Genomic DNA, 27,307 nt, shown 5'->3' with positions numbered 1-27,307 from the left:
TTCCGTTCCACCCATTGGTTGGACAGCTGGCCTGACTCCACCCACAATTTTAACCTGGAAAATCAGCAACTATCGGGGACGCCTCTTCACGGTGATTTACCCCCCCCCCCCCCCCCCATGCCAAATCTTCCCCATTCTTCCCTGCTTCCCTGATTTGTCAGGGCAGCGCAGTCACGGTCAGAGTGCCGATCGATCCCCATAAATGGACCGGCCCTTTCCTTCTTGTCTCTCTAACTCTGTCGTGGCCGGTGTACACCATCCTGGATGTGGAGGATCTCTGGGTCGTTCTGGTCGCTATTTCCAACCAGCTTCTCTTAAAAGACTCGACGAGGAACCATAAAACCCATGTCATTATAAAGGTTTTTGTCAGAGGATTTCCGGCAATCTCACAATATTGTGAAGGAAAACATCCGCCATTACTTACTTTTAACCATGTATATATATATATGCATCATGAAGGTAATCAGTTTCAAGGCGTCTGTTGCCAAAGTTGGTCTGCTCATGGTTACTTGAGAGTTGCAGTTCCATGGGGGCTTCCACATGTCTCGCAGGATTGTGAGTTGGACTGGCGACCGTGACGGGCCGTGACATGTAGGAGCTGTTTCGATGGTGGTTTCTGTGAAGTCGGTAATCACATGATTGTGGGGGGGAGGGTGGGATGGAGAGTTAAATATTCCGCTGTTTCAATGAGGAAAAGAAGGAATATGGGATGATGAATGTGGGAATTGCTTTCATGAGTGGGAAGAGGGTGAGGATGTGAGGGCAGAGTTGGGGTTGGGAGGGGGGAAAGCAAACATGGGACAGATTTGGGAGGGGGAGGTTGAGGATTTGTTTTATGGGTGAGGTTGAGGAGTTGTGGAGGGGCAATGGGGTTGGCAGGTGGTTTTGAATGCTTGAAGTGGGTAGGGGATTGATGCCTTATGGTATGCAGGGGTAGAGTGAGGACTTGGGGCTGGGGGTGGGGGGGGGGAGCATAAATTGAACACATTTGGGAGGGGGAGGTTGGGGATTTTTTTGGAGGTGGGATGGGATTGAGGAGTTGTGGTGGGGAGGGGGTTTGAAGGGTTGAAGTTGGAAGGGGATTGATGCCTTAGGGTTGGGAGGGGGAGGTTGGGGATTTTTTTGGAGGTGGGATGGGATTGAGGAGTTGTGGTGGGGAGGGGGTTTGAAGGGTTGAAGTTGGAAGGGGATTGATGCCTTAGGGTTGGGAGGGGGAGGGGGAGGTGGAAGTTGAGGACTTGGGGTTTGGGGGAAGAGAGTTGATGACTTGGGGTTTGTGAGAGGGGGCAGGAGGGGGTGGAGAGTTAATGACTTGAAGTCACATTTTACATTGCTCGGATGTTTCACGGGTTCATGCTAGCTTATTTCAAAAGAAATGCAAGAAAACAGGATTTAAAAATCCATGTTATCTCACTAATCTCAGCGTTAACAAGGCTCAACATGCAATTTACGATATACCTTGTGCTGAACTCACTGAGTGTGACGGTGCAGATAGGAAACGTTTCTTGGTGTGTAATGTTTCAGTGCGACTGAACCCTAATGCAGTGTGTGATGGGAGATCATGAAGGGTCATCTTGGGGAGAGGGAAAGGTCTCAATGTGGCTTTGCAGCTTGTTGAACAGATATCTCGACCAATACATTTGTCTACACCATGTTTGAAAATTTTCACCTTTTGTTGCCTTGTAACCTGAAATTAAATTGCATTAAATCAGACGCCTTCCGCCTTAATTTACACATCGTAACCCACAACTTCCACGTGAAAAACAAATTTTTACAAATTTCACAAAATTGATTAAAAACACAAAACTAGAATATATTGGCTGGATAAGTGTCCACCGTCCTAATAATAGCATTTCTAAATTAGCTCAGGTGTATCCAATCATCTTAAAAATCACACACCAAGGTAACCTGTGTTAAATTGTAGTGATTTTGATTATTCAAGAATAAAATCATCTGTTCCTGGAGGTTTCCTCTGCTGGGCTGTGCATTTCACAGCAAAGACTCAACCATGAACACCAAGGAGCTTTCAACAGATCTCCGGGATAAAGTTGTGGAAAGCCACAAATCAAGGGATGGGTATAAAAATACTTCAAAGGCCTTGAATATCCCTTGGAGCACAGTCAAGACAATCATTAAGAAGTGGAAGGCGTATGGTATCACCAAGACCATGCCTAGATCAGGCCGTCCCTCCAGACTGAATGATCAAGCAAGGAGGATCCTGATCAGAGAGGCCACCAAGAGGCCAATGGCAACTTTGAAAGAGCTACAGGCTTTTCTGGCAAGACTGGTCACTGTGGGCATATGACAACAAGAACCCAAGCACTCCACAAGTCTGGCCTGTATATGGTTGGGTGGCAAGAAGGAAGCCATTACTCAAAAAATCCCAACTTGAGTCCCATTTGAGGAATGCAAAAAAAACACTCTGGCGATCCTGAATTCATGTGGCAAAACGTTTTGTGGTCTCTGGCCTAAATGCAAAACATGATGTTTGGTGCAAACGCAATGCATCAAATCACCCAAAGAACACCATCCCTACTGTGAAGCAGGGTGGTGGCAGCATCATGTTATGGGGATGTTTCTTGTCAGCAGAAACTGGGACACTTGTCAGGATAGAAGGGAAAATAGATGGAGCAAAACACAGAAACATAGGGGCAATACCGCTGGTGCTCACCTGGTAGAATAACCAGTATATTACACTGAATAAAATTATTTGAAACCAATTTCAATGGTTTCTAGAAGACAGGGCAGCATGTAGAATCATACTAACATAATCATAACACTTTAAACAAGCAAACAAAAAAAACCTAGTTTGGGGGGAAACTCCTCACCCCCTCCCCCCCACCCCCCTTCCATCCTGTATACCTCCTCAGAGCCCAATTTCTAATGCCTTGAAACATTGGTGATTAAGGTTGTGGTGAGGTTTCTTTGAAATTGTGGATGTAGTTTCAGAGAAGAAGGCAAATATCCATTTTGGGGGGTCAAACCTGGGCCCACTTTGACCCCCACCCCCCCCATAGATCCCTTTAAACTTAGATTTTCTTCATGCCGTGAACAAACTTCGGTACAGCACGGGTGGTGAAGGTTGTGGTGAAGTTTCATCGAAATATTTTGTGTAGTTTCAGACAAAAAAGCAAATATCTATTTTGGGGGGTCAAACCTGGATGCACTTTGACCCCCACTGGACCCCCTCAGACCCCGATTTTTTTTAATACCGTGAACAAACTTTAGTCACAACACAACAAATATCATTTGTGCCAAATTTGGTCGCAATCCCATCAGCGGTTTCGGAGAAGAAGTTTCAAGTGTTTACGGACAGACGGACAACACGACATCGCATAAGCTTCCCTGAACTTCATTCCAGGTGAGTTAAAAATCCCAGAGGAAAACCTGCTGCCCTCTACAAGAAAGCTGAAATTGGGACGGAGGTTCACCTTTCAGCATGATAATGACCTGAAGCTCACAGCCAAAGCTACACTGGAATGGCTAAGGAACAAAAAGATAAATGTCCTTGAGTGGTCTAGTCAGAGCCCTGATCTAAATCCAAAATCTGTGCTAAGACTTGAAGATTGCTGTCCATCAACACTCCCCACGCAACTTGACTGAGCTTGAACAGTTTTATGCAGAAGAATGGGCAAATATTGCCCAATCAAGGCGTGCAAAGTTGGTGGAGACTTATTCCAACAGACTCACAGTCACAGTTGTAATAATTACTCTCAAAGGTGCTTCCACCAAGTATTAACCCAGGGGTGGACACTTTTCCATCCAAGATATTCTAGTATTTAAAATGAATTTTCTGAAAAATGTAGAATTTGTTTTTCACTTGGAAGTTGTGCGTTACGATGTGTAAATACAGGTGGGATAAGTCTGATTTAATGCATTTTAATTCAAGGCTATAAGGCAACAAAAGGTGAAAACTTTGAAAGGGGGTGTAGACTTTCTATAGGCACTGTGTATGTATATATACAGACTTGGCATTTAATATGGAATATTTTTTTATGGGGGTGAACTTACTTTTCAAGATGTCTTAGAACCAAAAGTTAATTGGAATTATGTTGAAATTATTCTAGATTTTGTTAATGTGACCTTTAAAAGAAACAAAAACCACATTTGACATTTCGAAACAAATAAATTGATCCTTGAAAGTGATGTAAACTGATATCGAACTCAATTCATAGACAGTACTGTGTTAAACTTCTGTACGTTTTCCAGAAGTATCTCTTTATTTTGCACATTAGCCAAAATTTTTTTTAACAAAAACAAAAGTTAAATTACGACTGGGATTACGGACAGTAAAATTACACTTCAGTACTTCGTGTAACCCCCACGAGCATTCAGGAGAGCACGTACACGTCGAGGCATGCTGTTCACGAGATTTGTCAAGGTTTGGACAGGAATCGCTTGCCATGCAGTGACAATAGCCTGCTGCAATTCACGCACAGAGGTAGGCTGCTGGTCCAAGTTGTCGATTTGACGCGTTAATTCTGCCCACAAGTTCTCTATCGGATTCATATCCGGGGAGATGGCAGGCCACTCCATATGCTCTACACCACAGTCAGCAAGAAAGTGTTGGATCATGCGAGCACGATGAGGCCGTGCATTGTCATCTTGGAAGACAAAGTTTCCTCGAAAGGCTGCACGAGCAAATGGAAGCAATGTTTCTTCCAGAATGGCCCTGTACTTGAACTGGTTCAGGTTTCCATTCAGAACAACCAGGTCAGTTTTGCCCCCTGCATGAAAAGCAGCCCAAACGGTCACCCCACCACCTCCAGCTTGGACTCTTGGCACTATACAATCTTTGTTGTAGGCTTCATGCACTTGTCTGCGCACTCGGACGTGGCCATCTTGACGATAGACCAGAAATCTAGACTCGTCACTGAAGATCACGTGATTCCAGTGTCCTGGCTGCCATTGACGGTGCTCTCTGGCCCACTACAATCGGCGCTGGCGGTGTTGTCTGGTCAGGCGTGGCTTTCTCAGGGGACGCCTGGCACGATAGCCTGCTTGAAGCAGTCGTTGGTTGACTAGCCTTCTGGATACAGGCACATTTGTCAGTTGCTGCCACTCAGCCCTAAGCCGATTAGCTGACTTGGTTTCGGCCATTGCGGACTAACCGGTGCAGCTGGCGATCATCCCGCCTTGTGGTTCTGCAGGGACGTCCTGGCCTCGGTATTGGAGTAGGGACACCCCTCTGAGCATTTTGTTTCAGGATCTTTGACACCTGACCATGAGTGATGCCATACTGCCGAGCAATAGCACGCTCTTTCATGCCGTAATTTCGTAAAGCCACCACTCCATGACAAACAGCATTGTCGAGTTGACAGACCATCTCCAGAGGAAGCGGCAATAACTTTTGGAGACGTGCAGCAGTTGTTTTCCACTAATACAGAACGCAACAACCCTTGTATACCCGACAGTGAAGCCAATCGTCAAATACACCTGTCCGTACATTTTGCCACGCCACCTGTGATATAATCCTGTTGTTGACTTCTTGCTGCGACAGACAATCAGTGACATGGTTCTTTTAACAAATAAATCACCGAAGGGTAAAAGAAACTCACCAGATTGATATACTGAGTTAAGAAAGTAAACCCAAGTCAAGAAAAAAAAATATTCCATATTAAATGCCAAGTCTGTATATATATATATATATATATATATATATATATATATATATATATATATATATATATAATTATATATATATATATATATATATATATAGATTATATATATATATATATATATATATATATATATATATGTATATATATATACATACATACATAAATACATCCACACACACACACACACACACACACACACACACACACACACACACACACACACACACACACACACACACACACTGCATTAACACCTCCCTCCCAAAACCTTCATGCTGTGGCCTGCATTTCTCCGTTGGAATTTCCTGCTTCAAAAGGCGCTTTTGTTTCATGTAACACATGACGTTGAGTGCCGAGGGGAGTGAAAGGGCAAGCAAGTTATCTCAAATACTGTGATGATTCCCACGCCACCTGGACAGGACATACAGGTTTACCCTCATGCCTTCTCAGAGCAAGCTGCTTGTGACGTATGCGTTTAAAGACAGGTGCAGGCAGGCAACGCAATCTATTTTTAACCAGCCAATTGCTGAAGAATCAGATAATTACAGCAAAAGTCCAGGTACACGTCAGTGGTTTGTATGTCGTCGTTTTATCAGGCTGGGGATGAAAAGGTAATCTTTAGTGACACGAAAATTCAGTCGAGCTACAGGATTGATTGCATGGACTATTTGAAAACGTTTTTTTAAACAAATGGCAGGGAATTCAAGCTGAGTGTGAATTAAATGAGATATACATGTCCACGCGTGCATGTAAACTGGTGTTCTAAATGCACGTTCAACTCGATCAATGTACAGTTGCAAATCTCTCAATGTATTTGCATTGAAATCACGTGATTGTGTCCTTTTACACCGATATCAATGTGCATGACATATGTTAGAGCCTCAAGCACTCACGTGACATTCACAGTTGTCTCCTTGACTAATTCAGTTATCTATGGCGGTATATCCCATAATCCATCCTCTTGGGAGAGGCTCGGAGATGCCAAACTACTTTTAGGTAAGACAGAGAGTGACGGTTTGACATTGCGTTCCCAGCAGTATTCAGGCCTACTAGTTTTCAGGCACCGTTTAGTATCTTGAAATTCCCTAATCGTGTGCTGGCAGATGAGATAGCTGGCTTAACGTCCTGTAGGAGGATAATTTATCATCCACTCTGAATCCCATCTTGGGAAGGTCTGACACTTGTGGAAAGGAGAATCCGGAATGCCTATCTGCTCCAAAATGCAATGATCATACCTGTTCCAAAACGAGAATGGCCCTCGGTAGAGAACATACCTCCGCCAGGTTCAACACTTTACAGTTTGTATCCCACCGATAGGTCAGATCTGGATCCGGTATGAACCCAAATGTAATCGGCTTGTTATTGTCACTTTACCAACTCATCCACCAAGTTTTATCATAATCTGTCAACAAACTTTAAAAATATCGTTCTATACATCAGTTTTAGCCCGATCACTCAATGATGAAGAATCACTGAAAAAAATTCTCTGATCCAGATCCGGATTCAGATCTTTATCAAAATTGAATCATTTAGTCCTTGTCGGATTCCCAACGTCTCCACCAAATTTCAGCCAAATCCTTCCCAAATCCTTCCACAATTTTTTGAGATATCCTGCTCACAGACAAACAGACAGGGGTGAAAACATAACTTCCACCCACCTTTACTAGCGGAGGGAATGAATGCATACCTGTTCCAAAATGTGGAATGCAATGATCCAATAATTAATAAACACAAACTTTTTCTCACCCATTTGTGCAGGTTGTGTGGTGAGACCCCTGAGACTTCCCGATCGGAGGCTGGCAATGGGAAAGGCCTCTCGGCGCAAACTCTCCGACTCCGGTGAGCAATATCATCATCATAGAGGTGTTTTTGAACCGGTATCACAAGGAGGTCAAACGGGATGGTGCAGAGGTAGCACACCTACTTTTGAGCTGTCTGCTCTGTGTTTGATTCCTGCCCCGACGACAGGTCGGAGTATTGGTGCTTCTCAGACAGGACGCTACATCATAAAATGCACCTTCTCTCGGATAGACCTAAGGTCAGGTGTCTAAGGTAAAGTCTAAGGTAATCAACCACTGCCAGCATTAGCTGGTGGAGATTAAAGATCTCATGGTGTCTTTCGTGAAGAGTATGCGAGTTCTCGCCGGCACCCTGCTCAAATTACAAATTCCTGCCATGAATGCAAAGGCAAACCATGCAGTGGTTGGGTGGTCCTTCACCTTCATTGCAGTGGTTGATTGATCATGCAGTGGTTGGGTGGTCCTTCACCTTCATTGCAGTGGTTGATTGACCATCCAGTGGTTGGGGGGTCCTTCACCTTCATTGCAGTGGTTGTTTGATCATGCAGTGGTTGGGGGGTCCTTCACCTTCATTGCAGTGGTTGATTGACCATGCAGTGGTTGGGTGGTCCTTCACCTTCATTGCAGTGGTTGATTGATCCTGCAGTGGTTGGGTGGTCCTTCACCTTCATTGCAGTGATTGATTGATCATGCAGTGGTTGGGTGGTCCTTCACCTTCATTGCAGTGATTGATTGATCATGCAGTGGTTGGGGGGTTCTTCACCTTCATTGCAGTGGTTGATTGACCATGCAGTGGTTGGGTGGTCCTTCACCTTCATTGCAGTGGTTGATTGATCCTGCAGTGGTTGGGTGGTCCTTCACCTTCATTGCAGTGGTTGATTGACCATGCAGTGGTTGGGTGGTCCTTCACCTTCATTGCAGTGGTTGATTGACGATGCAGTGGTTGGGGGGTCCTTCACCTTCATTGCAGTGATTGATTGATCATGCAGTGGTTGGGGAGTCCTTCACCTTCATTGCAGTGGTTGGGGGGTCCTTCACCTTCATTGCAGTGGTTGGGGGGTCCTTCACCTTCATTGCAGTGGTTGATTGATCATGCAGTGGTTGGGGGGTCCTTCACCTTCATTGCAGTGATTGATTGATCATGCAGTGGTTGGGGGGTCCTTCACCTTCATTGCAGTGGTTGATTGACCATGCAGTGGTTGGGGGGTCCTTCACCTTCATTGCAGTGGTTGATTGATCATGCAGTGGTTGGGTGGTCCTTCACTTTCATTGCAGTGGTTGATTGATGATGCAGTGGTTGGGTGGTCCTTCACCTTCATTGCAGTGATTGATTGATCATGCAGTGGTTGGGGGGTCCTTCACCTTCATTGCAGTGGTTGATTGATGATGCAGTGGTTGGGTGGTCCTTCACCTTCATTGCAGTGGTTGATTGACCATGCAGTGGTTGGGGGGTCCTTCACCTTCATTGCAGTGGTTGATTGACCATGCAGTGGTTGGGTGGTCCTTCACCTTCATTGCAGTGGTTGATTGACCATGCAGTGGTTGGGTGGTCCTTCACCTTCATTGCAGTGGTTGATTGACCATGCAGTGGTTGGGGGGTCCTTCAATGAATATGTGAGGTCTGGTGCATCACATATTCCTTGCCAGGAGATTTCTTCCACAACACTGAATCTGCCTTCCGGAAGAGCACCAGAGACAGATGCGCTCGACTTGATCCGCTAGTTCGAGTTCTTTGTAATATGCCGCTCATCTGCGGATTTAAAGGATTATCCCTTCTTTTTTAAAAGTTTACCGTTTCTGAACTGTCCTAATTTTTTGCTTTGACCTTAATTATTTTTCAATGCCTTTCTACGCTACACAAATCCCAACTCCCTCCCTTCCCTGAAAATACCCACGTGACTTCACAGTGTGATGTTTTGTAAGTTATATGCTCACAATGAGTTTTGCATTGAGATCTCACATGTGGTATCCAAAATCTCAGATACAAAGAAACTTCTTGCTACAGAGACCTCATATAAAGCTTTTTAGGCAAAGGGTGGGATCTTAAATTGAGCAAAGTGGGGTAGTTACTGAGAAAAGGATGGAAGGGAAAGAGAGAGGATTTCTCTAATGCTTATAATTTGAGAGATTTTCTTTCTTCTACTTTCTTCTTTCGGGGGTAGCTCCTGAGATGCCTGTGGCTTGGAAGCATGCAAGGTCGTCCAGTCAGTCCGGCCTGCCAGGCCCAGGGCAGGCACTGCACCTGCAGATCACCAGCGCAGACTTTCCCGGAAGCTCCGTTCCGGGTGGTGACTTTGACAGCCAGGCAAGTGCGGAGTGAGAGCTTTGTGATAAAATGCGTGGTTACGGGAGATTGGAAAAGAGTGGATTTTTTCACTTATATTTAAACAATAATTTGACTTTTTCAGGGATTTGAGAGAATATGGTCACGTGTTGGCAACACTCGGTTTATAACAGCTGTTTCATCTCCCTGGCTGGTGAGCAGGCCGATTCACTGCCGGCACTGGAGGACTCGGAATCAGACAGGATGGGCCTCGAGTTTGAAGTGGATTCCCCTTACAGCAGCAGCTATAGTTCTGACGATGACATCTGGGAAGATGAAGACCCTGAAAAGGTCAGGACCTGAGACATGTTGGATTTGTAACCATTCCATAAAACATACTTTTGAATCGATGGATTTCTTTTGAGAGGCAGTGAAAGTCTCCTTCATTGTACACACACAGTCAGTTGGTTGGCAAAAGCTATATTTCAATGTTTTTATTTTTCAATTCCATGTCTCTTTCAATGCGGGGAGGTAGGGAGGTGCGAGGGGTGGAGGGAAGAGGTTGAGAAATGGAAGTTTTGTGATTTAGACTTGAAATAAGACACCATGGCCATTTTGTTAAACAATACCATTTCCATAAATAGCAAATCAGAGATCACACAATATTTAGATACGTTATAGCAGTTGGGTATGACTGATAGATGTTCTACTTGAAAAATGCATCATCTCCAATCAAAATCCTTCGGTGATAAATTGTTACAGCCTTTTAACGAAGGAGGAATTAACTAAATCCAGGATCACTGCTCACCTCCACTCATTTGTTCCTCTTTTTCCCCGCCTGTAGAACCAACCTCCACAGTCCACATCCTCTCCAATCTCATTCTTCTCTCCAGGTCTCCAAGACAGCTGTTCACCACCATCTCAGATAGTCCCCAATCCAAAACCATGATCTTTTCTATTCTCGTTAACCCACTCCAATCCCTCCTCCTTCCAAATTTCGAGTTTTCCCTCAGCGTTTACTTCTGTACTCATATTGTCCACCCCATGCATCCTCTCCTGCTCCCCACTCCCTTCTCCTTACGCATGGTTTGCCGAAGCCTCCCTTTGTCTTGGCCTTCAACTCTGCTGTTTGTGTTTCTCCGCTCTCTCTCTACTGTTCCTTTTGGCCTGTTCCGTCCTGATCCATTAAGTGTACTATTACCAGCTCTCCCGAAAGCCTCAACTCTGGATACAAAGAAAGAAGAAGGATAATGGAGAATATTTTAATGGGCACAGCAGCTTGCTTTTAGAGCCTACCAAACTCTACCACTTTGTCTTTTAACATCCATCAATGCAGACAATGGAAAACACAACAACACAACACAACTTTTCCTTCCCATGTATTTCCAAACACTTATGACCTTCCCCTTATCAAAGATCAGATGTTTTACTTCCTCAAAAACTCTTAGACTCGTCTCTCTTTGTTCAGTTTTCTATCAATGCAGCTCTCTTATTTAAGGCCTGCCCTCAATGGGACTATATAGTCCATGACTGGAGCCTTCAACATAAAAAAAAGATTCCCTCTAATGCAATGGTTCCCAACCTGTCGTCTGTGGGCCGACAGGGGTCCAAGAGGCCTTCAGGGAAGGTTCATGGAGGGGGTGGGAAGTAACATTACCCTCCCCACACTACCAAATGACATTGAACGGTGTGACTCGCCGCATGCCAGAAACGACCATTCATGAAAGGCCATTGCTCATCTAATCCTGCCTGTGTTATGGAACTCTAACCATAACATCTGCACGAAGCGACTCTCATTATGATAGCTGCACATGGTGGTCCGCAAAATATTTTAGGGGTTTAAAAAGAGTTTTCACCATAACAACGTTTGGGAACAACCACTGTCACGTGGGTTCTTAGCATTGTTCATTTACTCTCATTGGACAACAATGAAAAGGCCATTGTGCTGTGTCATTGAATCAGGTTGGAGCAAGTTATACATCATTAGGGAACGTAAGCATGTGATGCATCGATATGCGATGTGTGCACAGAATGAAGATGAGACGGGACGACAGCAGGTGACAGAAAGATTTTACTTCCAATCATCTATCTACAGTGTAAGTTTGAATACTGATTTGCAGACATTGTTTTAAGATTTTGTACTTTGTTCCTCGTTTATTTCTATATCGATGCTCGTGAGCTTTAATAATGGCTTCTTGTGTGACACACACACACACACACAGGGGAGTTGGCAATGCGTCGAATGTGCCATTGTCAACCTGCTGTCCCACCGCTGCTGCCTCTATTGCTGGGCCCTGCGACCTAACTGGCCGCCCAGTGCTTGTGGCGTCACATCACCCGGGCCTGTGCTGCGGACTAACTATCGCACGCGTGATGTCGAGAACAAACATTTGACAAAAGCACCTCGTGGTTTATCTGACACCGGTGCCACCGGGCCTCACATGCACATTTCAGGTCCTTCGTTGCCAGCAGCAATCCAATGCAGTATCGCAGAGCACCACCAAAACGAATGCAGCAACTCACCCACGGTCGCAAGCTGCTCTCAAGAAAATATCGCCCACGGTGCGGTGCCTGACACTTGCATTATCTGCCAGCAGCGGGCCAGAGACACTACTATTGTTCATGGGCAAACCGGACACCTGGTCAGCTGCCAACGCTGCGCCCGCAAGATGCAGGACCATGGCAAACCGTGCCCTATCTGTCGTGCGCCCATTGACCTTGTTGTCAGAACTTATGTGTAAGTTATCATATGCACGGATTGCGAAAGATCACGGAAAGGGGTGGGAGGGTGGAGAAAATAAAATAATGCAGGAGAGGGGTTTGTACAAGGGAAAATGTTAAAGGGAGATGAGGAGAAAATCTTCAGAAGTACGATTTATGGAAATACCTCATTTATCTTTATGAACTTTTATAGTTTTAAACAGTGATCTAAGGCTCATGGAGGAGCTTATACGTAAGGGCATTAGGACACATCATTGTACTATCACACGAAGCACAACGACATTAGTATAGATGGACAAATCAACATAGTACTGTATATGGGATCTGAACATGGGGCCAGTGCTCAGATGGGAATTCAAAATAAGGAGAACCAAAGCTTTGATCAAGGTACACTGGCAAGAAGGAAACCTTTCTATCTCAAGATGGCAATGGGAAAAGAAAAAAAAAATCTTTCAAAAGCAAGTCGAAGGGCAATCGTATTGTCATCATGGCGGATTTAAACTGAACAATGAAGCTTACAGAAAGAAATGATAATTTCAAGTTCTAAAAGAATGCATTTTGTTGTTGTTGTTGTTTCTTCTCCAAGTTAATGTCAGCAAATTGTTGACAGCGTTTACATTGCCATTTTCATCGATGAGTGAATATGTCGAATCATTACTGTCGTGTTTAAAAGTAGCTCGAACAAAGCAAGATTGAATGTTCAAACTTTACTCGGATCTGCGAGAGGTGCGATTACATTTTTTCATGAACGTTCATGTGTTTGTTTTGAACTTTGAAAGAAAATATGTGTGGTACAAAATAGATTTTGGGTTTGCTCAACAGACACGGACACGGCGTTGGGGCTTGAACAATCCTTGCACCTCATAGCGCTGGAAATGTAAACATTCCACATCATAATCGAATGTATTCAGACAACTGTCTGATTAGGTTATTGATCATTTTATAGTTTCTACATTAGACATACGTATATATATACAGGGTGAGTCAAAAGTAGCGCCCGATTTCTGTTTATATATATATATTTTTTTTTCTGTCAGTTGATTGTTTGTTTGCCATTTGTATTACAGTGTACAAGAAGGTAGAAATAAATGAATGACATGTTTATCTAACCAATTATTCGGGGGAAAGTTATTACTGAAGTGTACCAAGCTGTTTTACTTGCAATTTTCGGACGACCGGACTTCTTTGCAGTGGCTACCGACCCTGTTGCTTCAAATTTCTCGACAATCAATCGTATGTTTCTTCCCTGGGGTGGGTTAATATCGAATTCCTGTGCCAAACGGCGTGCCGCCATCGTTGGTTGTTCATTACATTTGTAATAATGTTTCACGGCCGCAATGCGTTGATTCATTGAAAGGTAATTCATGGTTCAATTTGGTGCAAATTCAGTAACTTTACAAACTCTCAGAAATAACCTGCAAAACAAAACAAAAATAAATAAATTAAGAAAATTAATAATCTGCAAGACAATTATTAACAACATGACATCCAGAAAGAATCTGACAGCCGAAAAAACAGAAATCGGGTGCAGGCGCTACTTTTGACTCACCCTGTATATATATATATATATATATATATATATATATATATATATATATATATATATATATATATATATATATATATATATATATATATATATGTATATATATATATATATATATATATATATATATATATATATATATATGTATATATATATATATATGTATATATATATATATATGTATATATATATATATATATGTATATATATATATGTATATATATATATATATGTATATATATATATGTATATATATATATATATATATATATATATATATACATATATATATATGCATACACACACATATATATCGAGGCATTTGTGTTTCATTCATCTCTTGTACAATAACTGATTGATTTTGCAACTCCGAGTGACTTGCATCGACATTTCTCAAATCCCTGCATACAAAACTGTGATATTTTAGTTCATGTGGAGTGAAGTAAAGAAAAAGTCATATCAGCTGCTATGCAATATATTTTATATGATTAAAAAGTGCATTAAATAATATATTCTCAATGGTGCAGTGCAATCAATATGGAATACCAGGAGGGGGATGAGGGGGGGCTAAGGGAAGGAGGAGGTGGGATGGGGAAGGATGGGGGTGGTACCATGGTAGATGTGCCACAGTTGCAGGACATGAAGTGTGGATGAATAGCTTGAAGGTTCCAGATATTTTACCACTTCCTTTCATAATGTTTTGCTGTTTTATCCTGATTATTATAAAGTACAACTTTTGGTTTATTTTGGTATTGCGTGGGGTGTTGAAAAAGTTATACGTAATGGTCCAATAAATGTAAAGGCTTATTTTGTTTTCTTTTTCAATAAACAGTACAAGTACGTGTAATTGGTAATAATTGTAATGAAAATCAGTTCCACGACATTGACCTGATAGTAGGTTTAATGACAATTTGATCTCTGGCAACATCCTGTAAAAATACAATCATGCAATATATATCAGTACCATGGAATCATGGAGAAAGTTCAGTAATATCAATCAACGCAAGCAAGCCTAGATTATCTACGTATATGCACCATCCGAGTCTACATGTCATAGATTAAATGTCATAGATTAAATGTCACAGGAGTGTCTCGGAGCGACGGTCGTCCGAGTTCTTATAGACGCCTCTCAGTGGTTAGCGAGAGCATCACACCTGGGTTCAACTTAGATACATTTTCATTACATTCTCCCCGCCGTTAGAACTACACTTCCGCTAGGCAGGAATCAAGCACGCAGCAGCATTAGTAGAGTAGCGATGTCAGTCCATGTCAGTCGGTCCATCCGTAGCGATCAGGGCGGCGAATTTCCCTGCCAGCACGGGTCCGGAAACTACCGGGTACTACATCCCCAAGTCCGGGGTCCCCCACGTCAGAGTGGCCGCCTGAGGCAGGCGACGGAGGGGGCACCACAGTGCCTACAGGCAGGGATGTATTTGGCGACGGGATGAACGGCAGATGCTCCATAGGCGGAGCCACAGGAGAGTCCATAGACTCATAAATTGGTTCGTCGATGTCCCCACAAGGGGCCAGGTGGCGTACGGAGACAGTGGACTCGCGTCCATCAGCCATCAACACGCGAGCATGCTTGGGATTAGCTTGGAGTACCTGCACCTTATCCACTAGTGGATCATACTTGCTCGTGCGAACCGTACATTTGAGGTAGGCCGGCCCCGGCTCAGCAAGCCAACTAGGTAAAGATCGGATACTACCCGAGCTCTTCGGGTGATGAAACAGCCGTTCGTGGGGAGTCTGGTTGGTGGCCGTACACAGTAAAGTTCTGATTGAGTTCAGCGCCGCAGGTAACGACCAGGCCCATTTATCTAGGCCCCGGCCGAGGGACCTAAGGCTTAGCGTGATGGCCCTCCATATAATCCCATTGAAGCGTTCGACCTGCCCATTCGCCTGTGGCCTATACGGGGTGGTATAGCTAGAAGCGACATTGTGCTGAAGTAGGAAGCTCCTCACCTCCTGGGACAGGAAAACCGCAACTCGATTGGTATGCACGTAGGCCGGATTCCCGAACATAGAAAACAAGTTCTGCAGACACCGTATAACCGTGGCGGCCGTCATATCTGCGCACGTGAAAGCGAAAGGGAATCTCGAGAACTCATCAACGATAGTGAGCAGTTAACGAGAGTTACTCGATGCCGGTGACGCCGGCAGCGGCCCTTTGAAGTCCATCGCCAACCTTTCCCACGGCCTAGTCACCCTGACCAGTGTCCCCATAGGAGGGTTGTAAAAACGCGGTTTGAGTTCAGCACATACAGTACAGTTTCGACAGACCTGGCGAATGTCTTCAACCGAGTATGGCAGATTACGACAACGCACAAAATGAGCGAAACGCGTCACCCCAGGATGGCACAGATTGTCGTGCAAAGCGCGCAGACCCTCCAAAGATATGAGGCCCGCACACGTTGCCGGCCACGATAAGGCGTCGGCAACCAGTTTATCCCTCCCAGGGCGATATTTGATGGTGTAGCAGAAATCGGCGAGTTCGATGCGCCAACGAGTGATTTTCTCATTCTTAATGTGTTGAGCATGCAGGGTGTCGTACATAAACGCAACGCACTGTTGGTCCGTGATAATTTGGAAGCATCGTCTGACCAAATATGGACACCAACGCCGGTTCGACTCGACGATCGCGTACGCTTCCTTTTCGACAGACGAATGTCTCCGCTCAGCGGAGGTGAGAGTTCGCGAAAAGTAAGCCACAGGGCGCCCCCCCTGGGAGAGAGTCGCTGCTATCGCATGATCCGATGCATCATTTTCCAAAACGAAAGATTTGTTTTCGTCAATCGTCGCCACAGCAGCGCCAGCGATGTCGGACTTAAGGCCCTGGAAAGCAGCCTCGGCATCAAGGCTCATGGGGAACGCTTCGCAGTCCACAAGTGGGTGGAGTTTCAGGGAGAAATTTTGTACCTACTTAGAATAGTGGGCACACAGCCCGAGAGCACGCTTCAGCGAAGCACGATCGCAGGGCGGGGCCATGTCGAGCAAGGGTCGCAGACGCTCCTTAGCCGGAGCGACAGAGCCGTGGGTCACGGTGTACCCCAGAAGATCTATCGTGCGAGCGGAGTAACGACATTTAGCCTCATTCATAGTTAAGCGATACCTCTGCGCGACCTCAAGGAAGCGCTTCAGATTAGCATCATGATGTTCCTGGTCATGCCCACAAACCGTGAGATTGTCCAGATATACAAAGACGTCGGTCAAGTTCTCTTTAGCGATGAGGTCATCCATAGCCCTCTGAAAACACGCGACCCCATTCGTGACCCAAAAAGGTAACCGGGTGAACTGGTATAACCTCTGACCCGATTCAAACGCGGTATAGATACGGTTGGCCTCGGAGATGGGGATTTGATGATACGCACTACGCAGATCGAGAGTGCTATAGACCGAGTACTGGGCCACCTGTCGAACCAGGGAGTCCATTCCCGGAAGGGGGTAGGCGTCTAGCTGTGTAAATCGATTAATCGTCTGTGAATAATCGATTACCATGCGTTTGCGATGCGCTTCACTTCGTACCACCAGAACTTGGGCCCGCCATGGCGACCGACTAGGTTCTATGATACCTTCCTTTAATAGCTGGGCCGTTTCTTCCGCAATGAAATGCGCGTCAGCTCGTGAGTAGCATCGCGATTTAACCGCTACAGGTGTACAGTCCGTGGTCATATTGGGGAACAGCGACAACGGCTCAATTTCCATCCTGGCAAGAGCACACACAGCAAGCGTATCAATGCCACCAAATTCTATTTCCAACCGTCCATGTTGCTTGAGAAAATCATGTCCTAGCAAAACATCTGCACATAATGCTGGTAAGACCATGAGATGCACATCCGGAAACATTCGTCCCTTAATCACAAGCTTCAATCGACATTTCCCTTTTGTGCTGAGCCTAAGCCTCTGAGAGGCCATAAAGATCCGACGTCTTGTCCCAAGAATCGGCCATCCATGTTTTTGCACCAGTCGATAATCAACATAACTATCTGTAGAACCTGTATCGATCAAAGCACTAGCAAAAATTCCCTCGATCATAAGTGGAATAATAGCCCGAGCCAGGCCAGGTGGTCCTGCAGGTATTGAGTCATCCGGGCGAGATGATCGCGCCTCGCGTGTGGATCCAACGCCAGCTAAAGTTTTCAATGCCGCAGTAGCTTGGAGTTCGTACGTGCAGCCTTCGGATGGCGCTCGTGTCACGCGCGGAGTTTCAAAGCCAACATTAGACGTTCGGGTGGCTGATCCGGAAAGTTGGCAGGGGCGCGGAAGGATGCCGGCCAAGGACGGTCGCACCACGTTCTGTCGTGTTTGCGCCACTTGTTTAGTCGGCGCGATGAATCCCACCAAGGTCGAGCACACAGCCAGGGGCCCACGAGGAGGTGCGATTCTCATCAAAGTCGGGCGAGGCGCTCTGCTCTTCGCTCGGCCCGCTGGCTCGTCGATAAGCACATTCATTGTCGAGCGGGTTCGTTTGCCCCGCGTCGCCGTTCGGCAAACCTTTGCAAAATGCCCTGTCTTTGTGCACAAATGACATATCACATCACGAGCCGGGCAAACAGACCTGAGATGTTTTCGGTTCCTGCAGAAATAGCACATAGCGTTACGTCCAGGCTTGGGTCCGGCAGCTGTGGCAGCCGTCAAGCCCGGTTCAAACTCCTCCTCGGGAGCGGCCGGGGTCTCCGATTCCGGCAGCGATGCCGTGGCTGCATCCACGTCCTCGGCGGTCGCTCTCTCCGGTCGAGCTTGCCGAGATGTCCCCGCAGTGACGTATGGGTGTTCATACGCGTCGGATTGCTCACGTGCTTGGGTATAGACGTGAGCCAGCCACAGGGCTTCAGCGAGCATCAAGTCGGCTTCTTCAAGAAGTATTTGTCTGACTACTGGGGATTTGAGTCCAGCGACGAAAGAATCGCGTACAAGATCATCACAAACTTGTTCATGTGTCCGCACCTCCGGGGCGCTCTCGGTCAGCAGTCGCCAGAGCTCTTGCGCGAAGTGATCTAGGGTCTCCGTGGGCTGTTATTTTCGTATTGCGAGCAGATGCCGGGAATAGACCGTGCTTCGTTTCTTAATGTAAATACGCTTCAGCTCTGTCACGGCTGCATCGAATGTCATGCACTGTTCGATAGCCCGGTAAACGTTATGATGCACTTTTGTTTGTCGTACCTCTAATTTCGTTTCATTGGTGATGGCGGCTTCCTGGGCCTTGAATTGATTGTCCAAGGTTTTCAGCCAATGTGTCAGCTCCGCGCCCGCTGCTTGCGGGTCGGCTGCGAATTGCGGCACCTGAATCATTCTGTGTCCCGCCATGTCGCTCACGTTCGCCTCTTGTTCTCGATTGGACAGCGAGACAAATTGTCATTAATTGTAATGAAAATCAATTCCACGACATTGACCTGATAGTAGGTTTAATGACAATTTGATCTCTGGCAACATCAGGTAAAAATACAATCATGCAATATATATCAGGATCATGGAATCATGGAGAAAGTTCAGTAATATCAATCAATGCAAGCAAGCCTAGATTATCTACGTATACGCACCATCCGAGTCTACATGTCATAGATTAAAGGTCACAGGAGTGTCTCGGAGCGACGGTCGTCCAAGTTCTTATAGACGCCTCTCAGTGGTTAGCGAGAGCATCACACCTGGGTTCAACTTAGATACATTTTCATTTCAATAATCATGGAGGACAGTTCTCTGGTGTGTCAGGACAATAAGGTGGCTTATAGGAAATACCGTTACAGGACAGACAAAAGCACCAAATGTCCCCTGAATTTATTTAGGGTACTATGATTAATTTCAGAAGGGTAGCCATCAAAAAGACTTTATTTTTTTTCCAGAAAATGGTACTGCTCTTAATTACCTCTGTTACCAAAGGTGGATGGAGGTTATGTTTTCACCCCTGTCTGTTACTTGGCAAAAAAAATAAATTTGGACAAGTATGTTGATCATTCCGGTTTGTCTGTGTGTTTGTGTGTTTGTTTGTGTTTGTTTGTGTATTTGTCTGTCCGCTCACTTATACTTGCCTACAGGTCACAATTTTACACCAATCTTCACGAAACTTTACCAAATGATAGAGTTTGTGGACCGACAAAATCCTATATATATATTTGAGGTCAAAAGGTAAACATAGGCCAAAGGTCAACCACATTTTTTCAAATTTCTAAAATCCTCATTTTCCATCCGATTGACTTGAAATTTGAATAGGATTTTCATATCAGCGAAATGAATTCAACCACAAACTATTTTTGAGATCAACATTGGTCACAAGGTCAACATAGGCCTAAGGTCAGCCACCTTTTTCAAATTTCTAAAATCCTCAATATTTATCTGATTGACTTGAAATCTGAATAGGATTTTCATATCAGCTTACTGAAACCAACCACCAACTATTTTTGAGGTCAACATAGACCAAATTTACAAAATTGTCAATTTTCATCTGATTAACTTAAACTTTGAAGACGGTTTGCATATCAGGTCACATAATTCAACCACTAATTTTTTTGAGGTCAAAAGGATGCTCTACTGAGTGCCATTCTACTTTGTTCTGTTTTGCCAAGTGTCGCTCTATGAGTGATTTTTCATTTGTCTGTTTGTCTGTCTGTGAACAAGATATCTCAAAAAGTTGTGGACGGATTCGGACGAAACTTGGTGGAGCGGTTGTCTGTGTGTGACAAGGCATGTTTGGTTCAATTTTGGTGAAGATCCAGATCTGGATCCGGCTAGTAGAATTTTTAAGTGATTCTTCACCATTTTGTGATAGGGCTAGAACCGATATATAGCAGGATACCCCAAAAAGTTGTTGACGGATTTGGACAAAACTTGGTGGATAGGTTGGGTGCGTGACAAGGACGAATTGATTCGATTTTGGTGAAGATCCGAATATGGATTCGGATACGATGATTATTTAATTTTTAAATGATTAATCACCAATGAAAGATCGGCTGAAAAGCGATATATAACATGATAATTAAAAAAGTTATGGACGAGTAATTGTTAAACTTGGTGGACGAGTTGGTTCGGCGACAAGAACAAGCCGATTGGATTTTGCTTCAGGTCCGAATCCAGATCCGGCCTATCAGTGGGATACAAAACATAAACTGTTCAGCCTGGTGGAGGTATACGCTCTATCGAGTGCCGTTCTTGTGATATATGATTTATTGTTTATATATGATTACTTCATATATATTATAAATCACATAGTTATTACTAAAGATCCAAAATTTTCACAAGATCATTGAAATTTTGAAGAGCAAGTATGAATAAAACTGTCCAAACATTAAGACTACAAGACATATTGTCTGCCATTGTCCCCCTATTTACAGCCATCGCATATGAAGCATTATACACGGACTTTTTATTTAAAGTGAATAAGTGTACAGGTGACATCTATATCAGTTTGATTATGTGCATTTTTGACTGTTTGTTGTTGATTTTCTTTCCCAATAACTTGTTATAAAAAAGACCTACTAAGACCATGTCATCTTTTCAGTATCCCCTACTGAGGTCTCATTGTACTATACACAAAGAATTAAGTTAAGCACCCCTACACAACGAATTAAGGTAAGCACCCCCTAATATATATTCTTTGTGTATATGTATACATTGGCATATATTCTAAGGTATGTGAGATCAAATAATGATTGGTATGACATTAGCAATTATCCATTGATGAACTTGAGTGATCAAAGTGAAAAAAAGTTATTGGTTGAGTCAGTGATCCGATCACGTGGGTCCTACACACGTTATTGACGCAAAGATCGCTAGAGGTCTTCTCAGAACAATGACTGTACGTTAGAAAACATAAACGTCATCCACACTGTCCGTGATGGACCTATAGCTCCATACTTAAATTGAGGTGAAAATATGCCTAAAATTCCCAAAAAATTTCACCTTAAATTATTCAGAATAAAATATTGAAAACGGCATGATTGTTATGTTTTTATGTGACCATAATATCACTTCTCCAGAAAATATAGCAATATCATGGGTATATTACACTGTTTTGACGACAACAAACTTGTAATGTGCGAGGTTGTAAAAAAACGGGGGGGGGGGTGCTTAACTTAATTCTTTGTGTATATTTCTGGGTGGCTACCCTTGTGAAATAAATTTTTATGATATGAGGAACATTCATGGAAAAATTGGCACTTTTGTCCATCCGGAAACGGTATTTCCAAAATATTTCATTAAAACACCTCTACAAGTCGAGAAATGTTTTGAGGCTGGAGCCAATCATGGACGGATTGCCACTCAGACACACGATAAATGACTGACCATCGTCGCAGGAACCTGTACCCTGCTCAGGGTGCCGGGGATAACTTGCCTACTCTTTGAGAAAGACACAGTGGGATCTTGAACGTCCACAAACGACCGGTGCTGGCAGACGGGTCCTCCGATTTGACGTTCTTCTGAAGGATGTCGCACACTCACTGCAAGATACCAGGGCGGCAGTTTATAGCTGGGTCAAGAGTCGAATCCAGGCTACAGACAGCCTAAAGGTGCGTGCACATACATGTAGCCAGCGCGTGCACATACATGTAGCCAGCGCGTGCACATACATGTAGCCAGCGTGTGCACATACATGTAGCCAGCGCGTGCACGTGCATGTAGCCAGCGTGTGCACATACATGTAGCCAGCGCGTGCACATTCATGTAGCCAGCGTGTGCACATGCATGTAGCCAGCGCATGCACATACATGTGTAGCCAGCGCATGCACATGCATGCAGCCAGCACGTGCACATACATGTAGCCAGCGTGTGCACATGCATGTAGCCAGTGCGTGCACATACATGTAGCCAGCGCGTGCACATTCATGTAGCCAGCGTGTGCACATGCATGTAGCCAGCGCATGCACATACATGTGTAGCCAGCGCATGCACATGCATGCAGCCAGCACGTGCACATACATGTAGCCAGCGTGTGCACATGCATGTAGCCAGCGCGTGCACATGCATGTAGCCAGCGCGTGCACATACATGTAGCCAGCGCGTGCACATGCATGTAGCCAGCGTGTGCACATAAATGTAGCCAGCGTGTGCACATACATGTAGCCAGCGCGTGCACATGCATGTAGCCAGCGCGTGCACATGCATGTAGCCAGCGCGTGCACATGCATGTGTAGCCAGCGTGTGCACATGCATGTAGCCAGCGCGTGCACATACATGTAGCCAGCGCATGCACATGCATGTAGCCAGCACGTGCACATACATATAGCCAGCGCGTGCACATGCATGTAGCCAGCGCGTGCACATACATGTAGCCAGCACGTGCACATACATGTAGCCAGCGCGTGCACATACATGTAGCCCAACCTGCCAGCCGACAAGTAATCACAAACAAAATACATAATCGTCTTTTTTATTTGTATGACCCTCGGATCACACCAAGTACAACTTTCAAGAAATACTTGTCAGAAAAGAAGGTTAGTGTGGGTCAACAAAGTTGTGATTAACCCATTAATAAGTCGATAAGTAATGTGATAAATAATTGTTGCAAATGCCATATTGTTGTGTTTATTCATGATCCTGCATTCTGTGGACATTTTCTTTCCTCATGACCTTTTCCCTCTTGTTTTGATGTCTAAATGAAACGATGTTGATGTTGGCTGTTGACAGAATTTTTGTTATTAGGAATAGAAAGAACATTTTAAGGGTAATACAGATGCAACCTGTATAATTTAAAGAGTACAGGTTGAATAAATAAGATAATTCCTTTTGGAAGGTAAAATAAAAATTGTGTATATTTGGTTTTGTATAACACTTTCTATTTGATCTGTGTAGGACAATTCAGGAGTGTACAATGGTGTGCTGGTTTTTGATCGATTCTGAAGTTGTATTTGGGCCACAATTTGTGTAATAAACAATAAAAACAAATCAGGGACATCCAATTGTCCTTTGTCGTATCTACATACACTTACAACTCGTTTAAAATTTGCACAATGGGATAAGACTCATGATGGAGTAAAATAAAGAATGCGTCAATCATTCACTGTCTTATGCAGCCACTTGTGTGATATGAACACACACACACATACACACACATACATACATGCATGCACCCACACAAACACAAACACGCAAACAAACGGAGGTGGGTATGTCTCTGTTCCATTTCCTAACCCTCCCCCCCCCCCCCTCTCCCCCTGTCCCCCACGTGTGCAAACAGCAGCCAGCACCAGTAACGTGGAAGCACTCATACCCACCATATAAAACACAATGTGTGTTTGTGTGTTTGTGTGTTTGTGTGTTTGCGTGTTTGCGTGATATCTGTCCCCCTTCATAAGGGTAGGTTTTAAAGGCATTGAGTAGTGCTTTGGGAGGGATTTGAGTGGGGGTTTAATGGGCAATCTTTGAATACCACTATGTGTCCACCAGTTAAAAGTCTGAAAAGGCCTCAAGGACCGAAGGACCCAGAATAGGTCAAGGACTCTGAAGACCCATAAGACCCAGAGGACCCACAATACCCCAAAGACCGTGAACGCCCAAAAGACCCCAAGGACCCAAAATATCCCAAGGACCCAGAGGATGCAAAATACCCCAATGACCCAGAAGACCCCAAGGACTCTGAAGACCCAAAAATACCCCAAAGATCTAAAAGACACAAAAGACCCGAAAGACCGAAAATACCCGATGACTGAAAAGATTAAAAAGACCCAGAAGACCCTTAAAAATCCCGAAGACCCCAAAAAACCCCGAACACCGAAAATATTGAAAAGACCCAGAAGACCAAAAATACCCCGAAAACCCAAAAGACTCAAAATACAACAAAGACCCAAAAGACCGAAAAGACCCTGAAGACCCAAGTGACTGAAAGGATCAAAAAGACCCAAAAAACTGAAAAAAACCTCGAAGACCCAAAGGATCCTAAAGATCCAAAAGACTCCAAAGACCCAAAATATCCCAAAGATGCTAACCATACAGGAGCCACCGTGAATAACAGGTGCCACCATATTTGGTTGAATGCCGAATCTCTCAATTACTCTGGCGTCAGGGCATGAGACGGAATATACGAGTATATTTCTTCCAATCTGATGATTTGAGTAAAAATCCTGAAGAAATTGGTCGGCATATTCAATTTTATATCAATCAATATTAATAATGTTGTGGTGCTGTGCACACACGACTCGATTGCCAGAGAGGTAGGCCACAACGCGTGGATACAAACAAGAGTCTTTATTACAAGCCGCATATCAGCACTGGGCGGGCTCGACCTTAGAGCCCGCATATATGTCCCGAGGCCACGCCTTGCCCCCGGGCGTGGCCGATCGGCCGAAAGGCGGGGCATGTATTTCAGTTCCCCGCCTGGACGCTCGCGCCACCCACTGGTGCGCGGAATTATTGACCCTTGTGCACGCCACACGCGCCCCCCCAGAATTCCCACGCACCTGAAGGATGAGCTTGCGGGGAAGCCGGATGACCCGGCCGAAATGCCCCCTGGCGATGCGTGCAGGGTGGGGGGTAGCGGGATGGCGGGGCTGGGGGGTGCCGGGGGTCTGACCGCCGGGGGGCGGCCTCGACGCGGAGGCAGAGCTGCTTGCGGGGGGTGGTCCAGACCGAGGTGGGCCGGCTTGAGGCGGTCCACGGAGATACGATCCGGGGCACCGCCGATGTCCACGGTGAAATGTTTGTCCCCGGTCTCCAGCACGCGGAAGGGCCCGTCGCACGGGGGCCGTAGCGGTGCCCGGTGGGCGTCGTGCCGGACGAAAACGTACTCCTCCGTGCGAAGCTCCGGGGCGACGTGGGAGGACGGGAAACCGTGGTGTGCCGTCGGCATCGGGGCGAACCTCTGGGCGGTCTCCTGCAGGGTGGAGTGCTGTTGCGCCGCGGACCAAGGAGCCGTGGAGTCGGGGATAAATACGCCCGATACCCGCAGCGGTTGTCCGAAGACCAGCTCCGCCGAGGACGCGCGCAGGTCGTACTTGGGCGCTGTCCTGAGGCCGAGCAGGACCCAGGGGAGTCTGTCGGCCCAGCTGCCATCGCGGAGGCTGGCCCGGAGCGCGGCCTTCATCGAGCGATGAAAGCGCTCGCACAGGCCGTTGGCCTGTGGGTGGTAGGCCATGGTGCGGTGCAGTTTGACGCCGAGCCCTTGCCCCACCGCGCCCCAGAGCTCCGAGGTGAACTGGGGGCCGCTGTCGGACGAGATGTCCGAGGGGGCACCGAAACCGGGCAACCCAAGTGGCGATGAAGGCTTGCACCACATCAGCCGCAGATGTCGCCGCTAATGGCACGGCCTCTGGCCACCGTGTGGTGCGGTCCACCATGGTGAGGAGGTGGGTGAACCCCCACGAGGGGGGCAGAGGTCCCACCAAGTCGACGTGGACGTGGTCGAACCGACGCTCGGGCACCGTAAACGGGGCCAAAGGGGCCTGGGTGTGGCGGTGGACCTTTGCGCGCTGGCACGCGAGGCACGTCCTGGTCCAGTCGCGGACGTCCTTCCTGAGGCCATGCCAGACGAACTTTGCCATGGCGAGCTTCTGGGAGGCCTTCGTGCCCGGTGGGACAGGCCGTGGATGGCGTCGAAAACCGGGCACTGCCAGCCAGCAGGCACGATGGGGCGAGGCTGGCCGAGGGAGATGTCGCACAGGAGGGCCGCGCCCGCGACGTCGAACGGCACCTCAGAGACGCAGAGGCCCGTGATGGCGGTCCGCTAGGCCTGGACGCCGGAGTCGGCTGTCTGGTTCTCCGCCATCCGGGCATAGTCGATCCCGAGGTGGACCGCGTGCGCGACGGACCGGGAAAGGCAATCCGCCACCGGGTTGTCTTTACCCGCGACGTGACGGATGTCCGTCGTGTACTCGGACATGGCAGAGAGGTGACATTGCTGCCGGGCCGACCATGGCTCGGCGACCTTGGCCATCGTGAACACAGGGGGCTTGTGATCAACGAAAGCCGTGAACGGGCGGCCCTCGAGCAGATGGCGGAAGTGTCGGACCGCCAGGTGGAGCCCGAGCAGCTCGCGGTCGAAGGTGCTGTACCGGCGTTCGTGCGGATGCAGCTGCCGGCTAAAAAACGCCAGGGGCTGCCAAGCACCACGCACCCACTGCTCGTGCACCGCGCCCACCGCGTAGTCCGATGCGTCGGTGGTGAGGGCGATCGGTTCATCGGGCGCCGGGTGCGCTAGCATGGTGGCGTTGGCCAAGGCCAGCTTTGCACCCGCAAACGCCGTGGCCATCGGCTCCGACCAGGCGATGTCACCTTTGCCCGGCTTCCCCCGGAGGGCCTCGTGCAGGGGTCGGAGGAGCTGGGCGACCCGGGGCACGAAGCGGTGGTAAAAATTGACCATGCCCAGGAATTCCTGGAGCCCCTTGATCGTGCGGGGGCGCGGAAAACTCTTGACGGCCTCCACCTTGGC

General features: G+C 46.3%; 1 protein-coding gene across 1 annotated transcript; it reads left to right on the top strand.

Annotated features, from left to right (window-relative positions):
* Positions 1 to 9,768: 9,768 nt before the first annotated feature.
* On the top strand, positions 9,769 to 13,160 carry LOC144892999 (E3 ubiquitin-protein ligase Mdm2-like). Its single transcript, XM_078782216.1, has 3 exons — positions 9,769 to 10,037; positions 11,717 to 11,782; positions 11,909 to 13,160. The coding sequence occupies exons 1-3, from the start codon at positions 9,846 to 9,848 to the stop codon at positions 12,425 to 12,427; spliced, it is 777 nt and encodes a 258-aa protein (XP_078638342.1). The 5' UTR covers positions 9,769 to 9,845; the 3' UTR covers positions 12,428 to 13,160.
* Positions 13,161 to 27,307: the final 14,147 nt, after the last annotated feature.

This window comes from Myxine glutinosa, chromosome 7, assembly GCF_964187855.1.
Source record: "Myxine glutinosa chromosome 7, kmMyxGlut1.1, whole genome shotgun sequence".
Taxonomy (NCBI): Eukaryota; Metazoa; Chordata; class Myxini; order Myxiniformes; family Myxinidae; genus Myxine; species Myxine glutinosa.
This window is presented reverse-complemented; position numbering and strand designations above follow the sequence as displayed.

Bases quoted from the DNA above. Each gene is read 5' to 3' on its own strand.
- LOC144892999 (XM_078782216.1), top strand. From the start codon at position 9,846: ATGGTCACGTGTTGGCAACACTCGGTTTATAACAGCTGTTTCATCTCC. The intron at 10,038-11,716 runs GTCAGGACCTGA...ATGTGTGCACAG, and splicing joins AAGATGAAGACCCTGAAAAG to AATGAAGATGAGACGGGACG. The intron at 11,783-11,908 runs GTAAGTTTGAAT...ACACACACACAG, and splicing joins TCCAATCATCTATCTACAGT to GGGAGTTGGCAATGCGTCGA.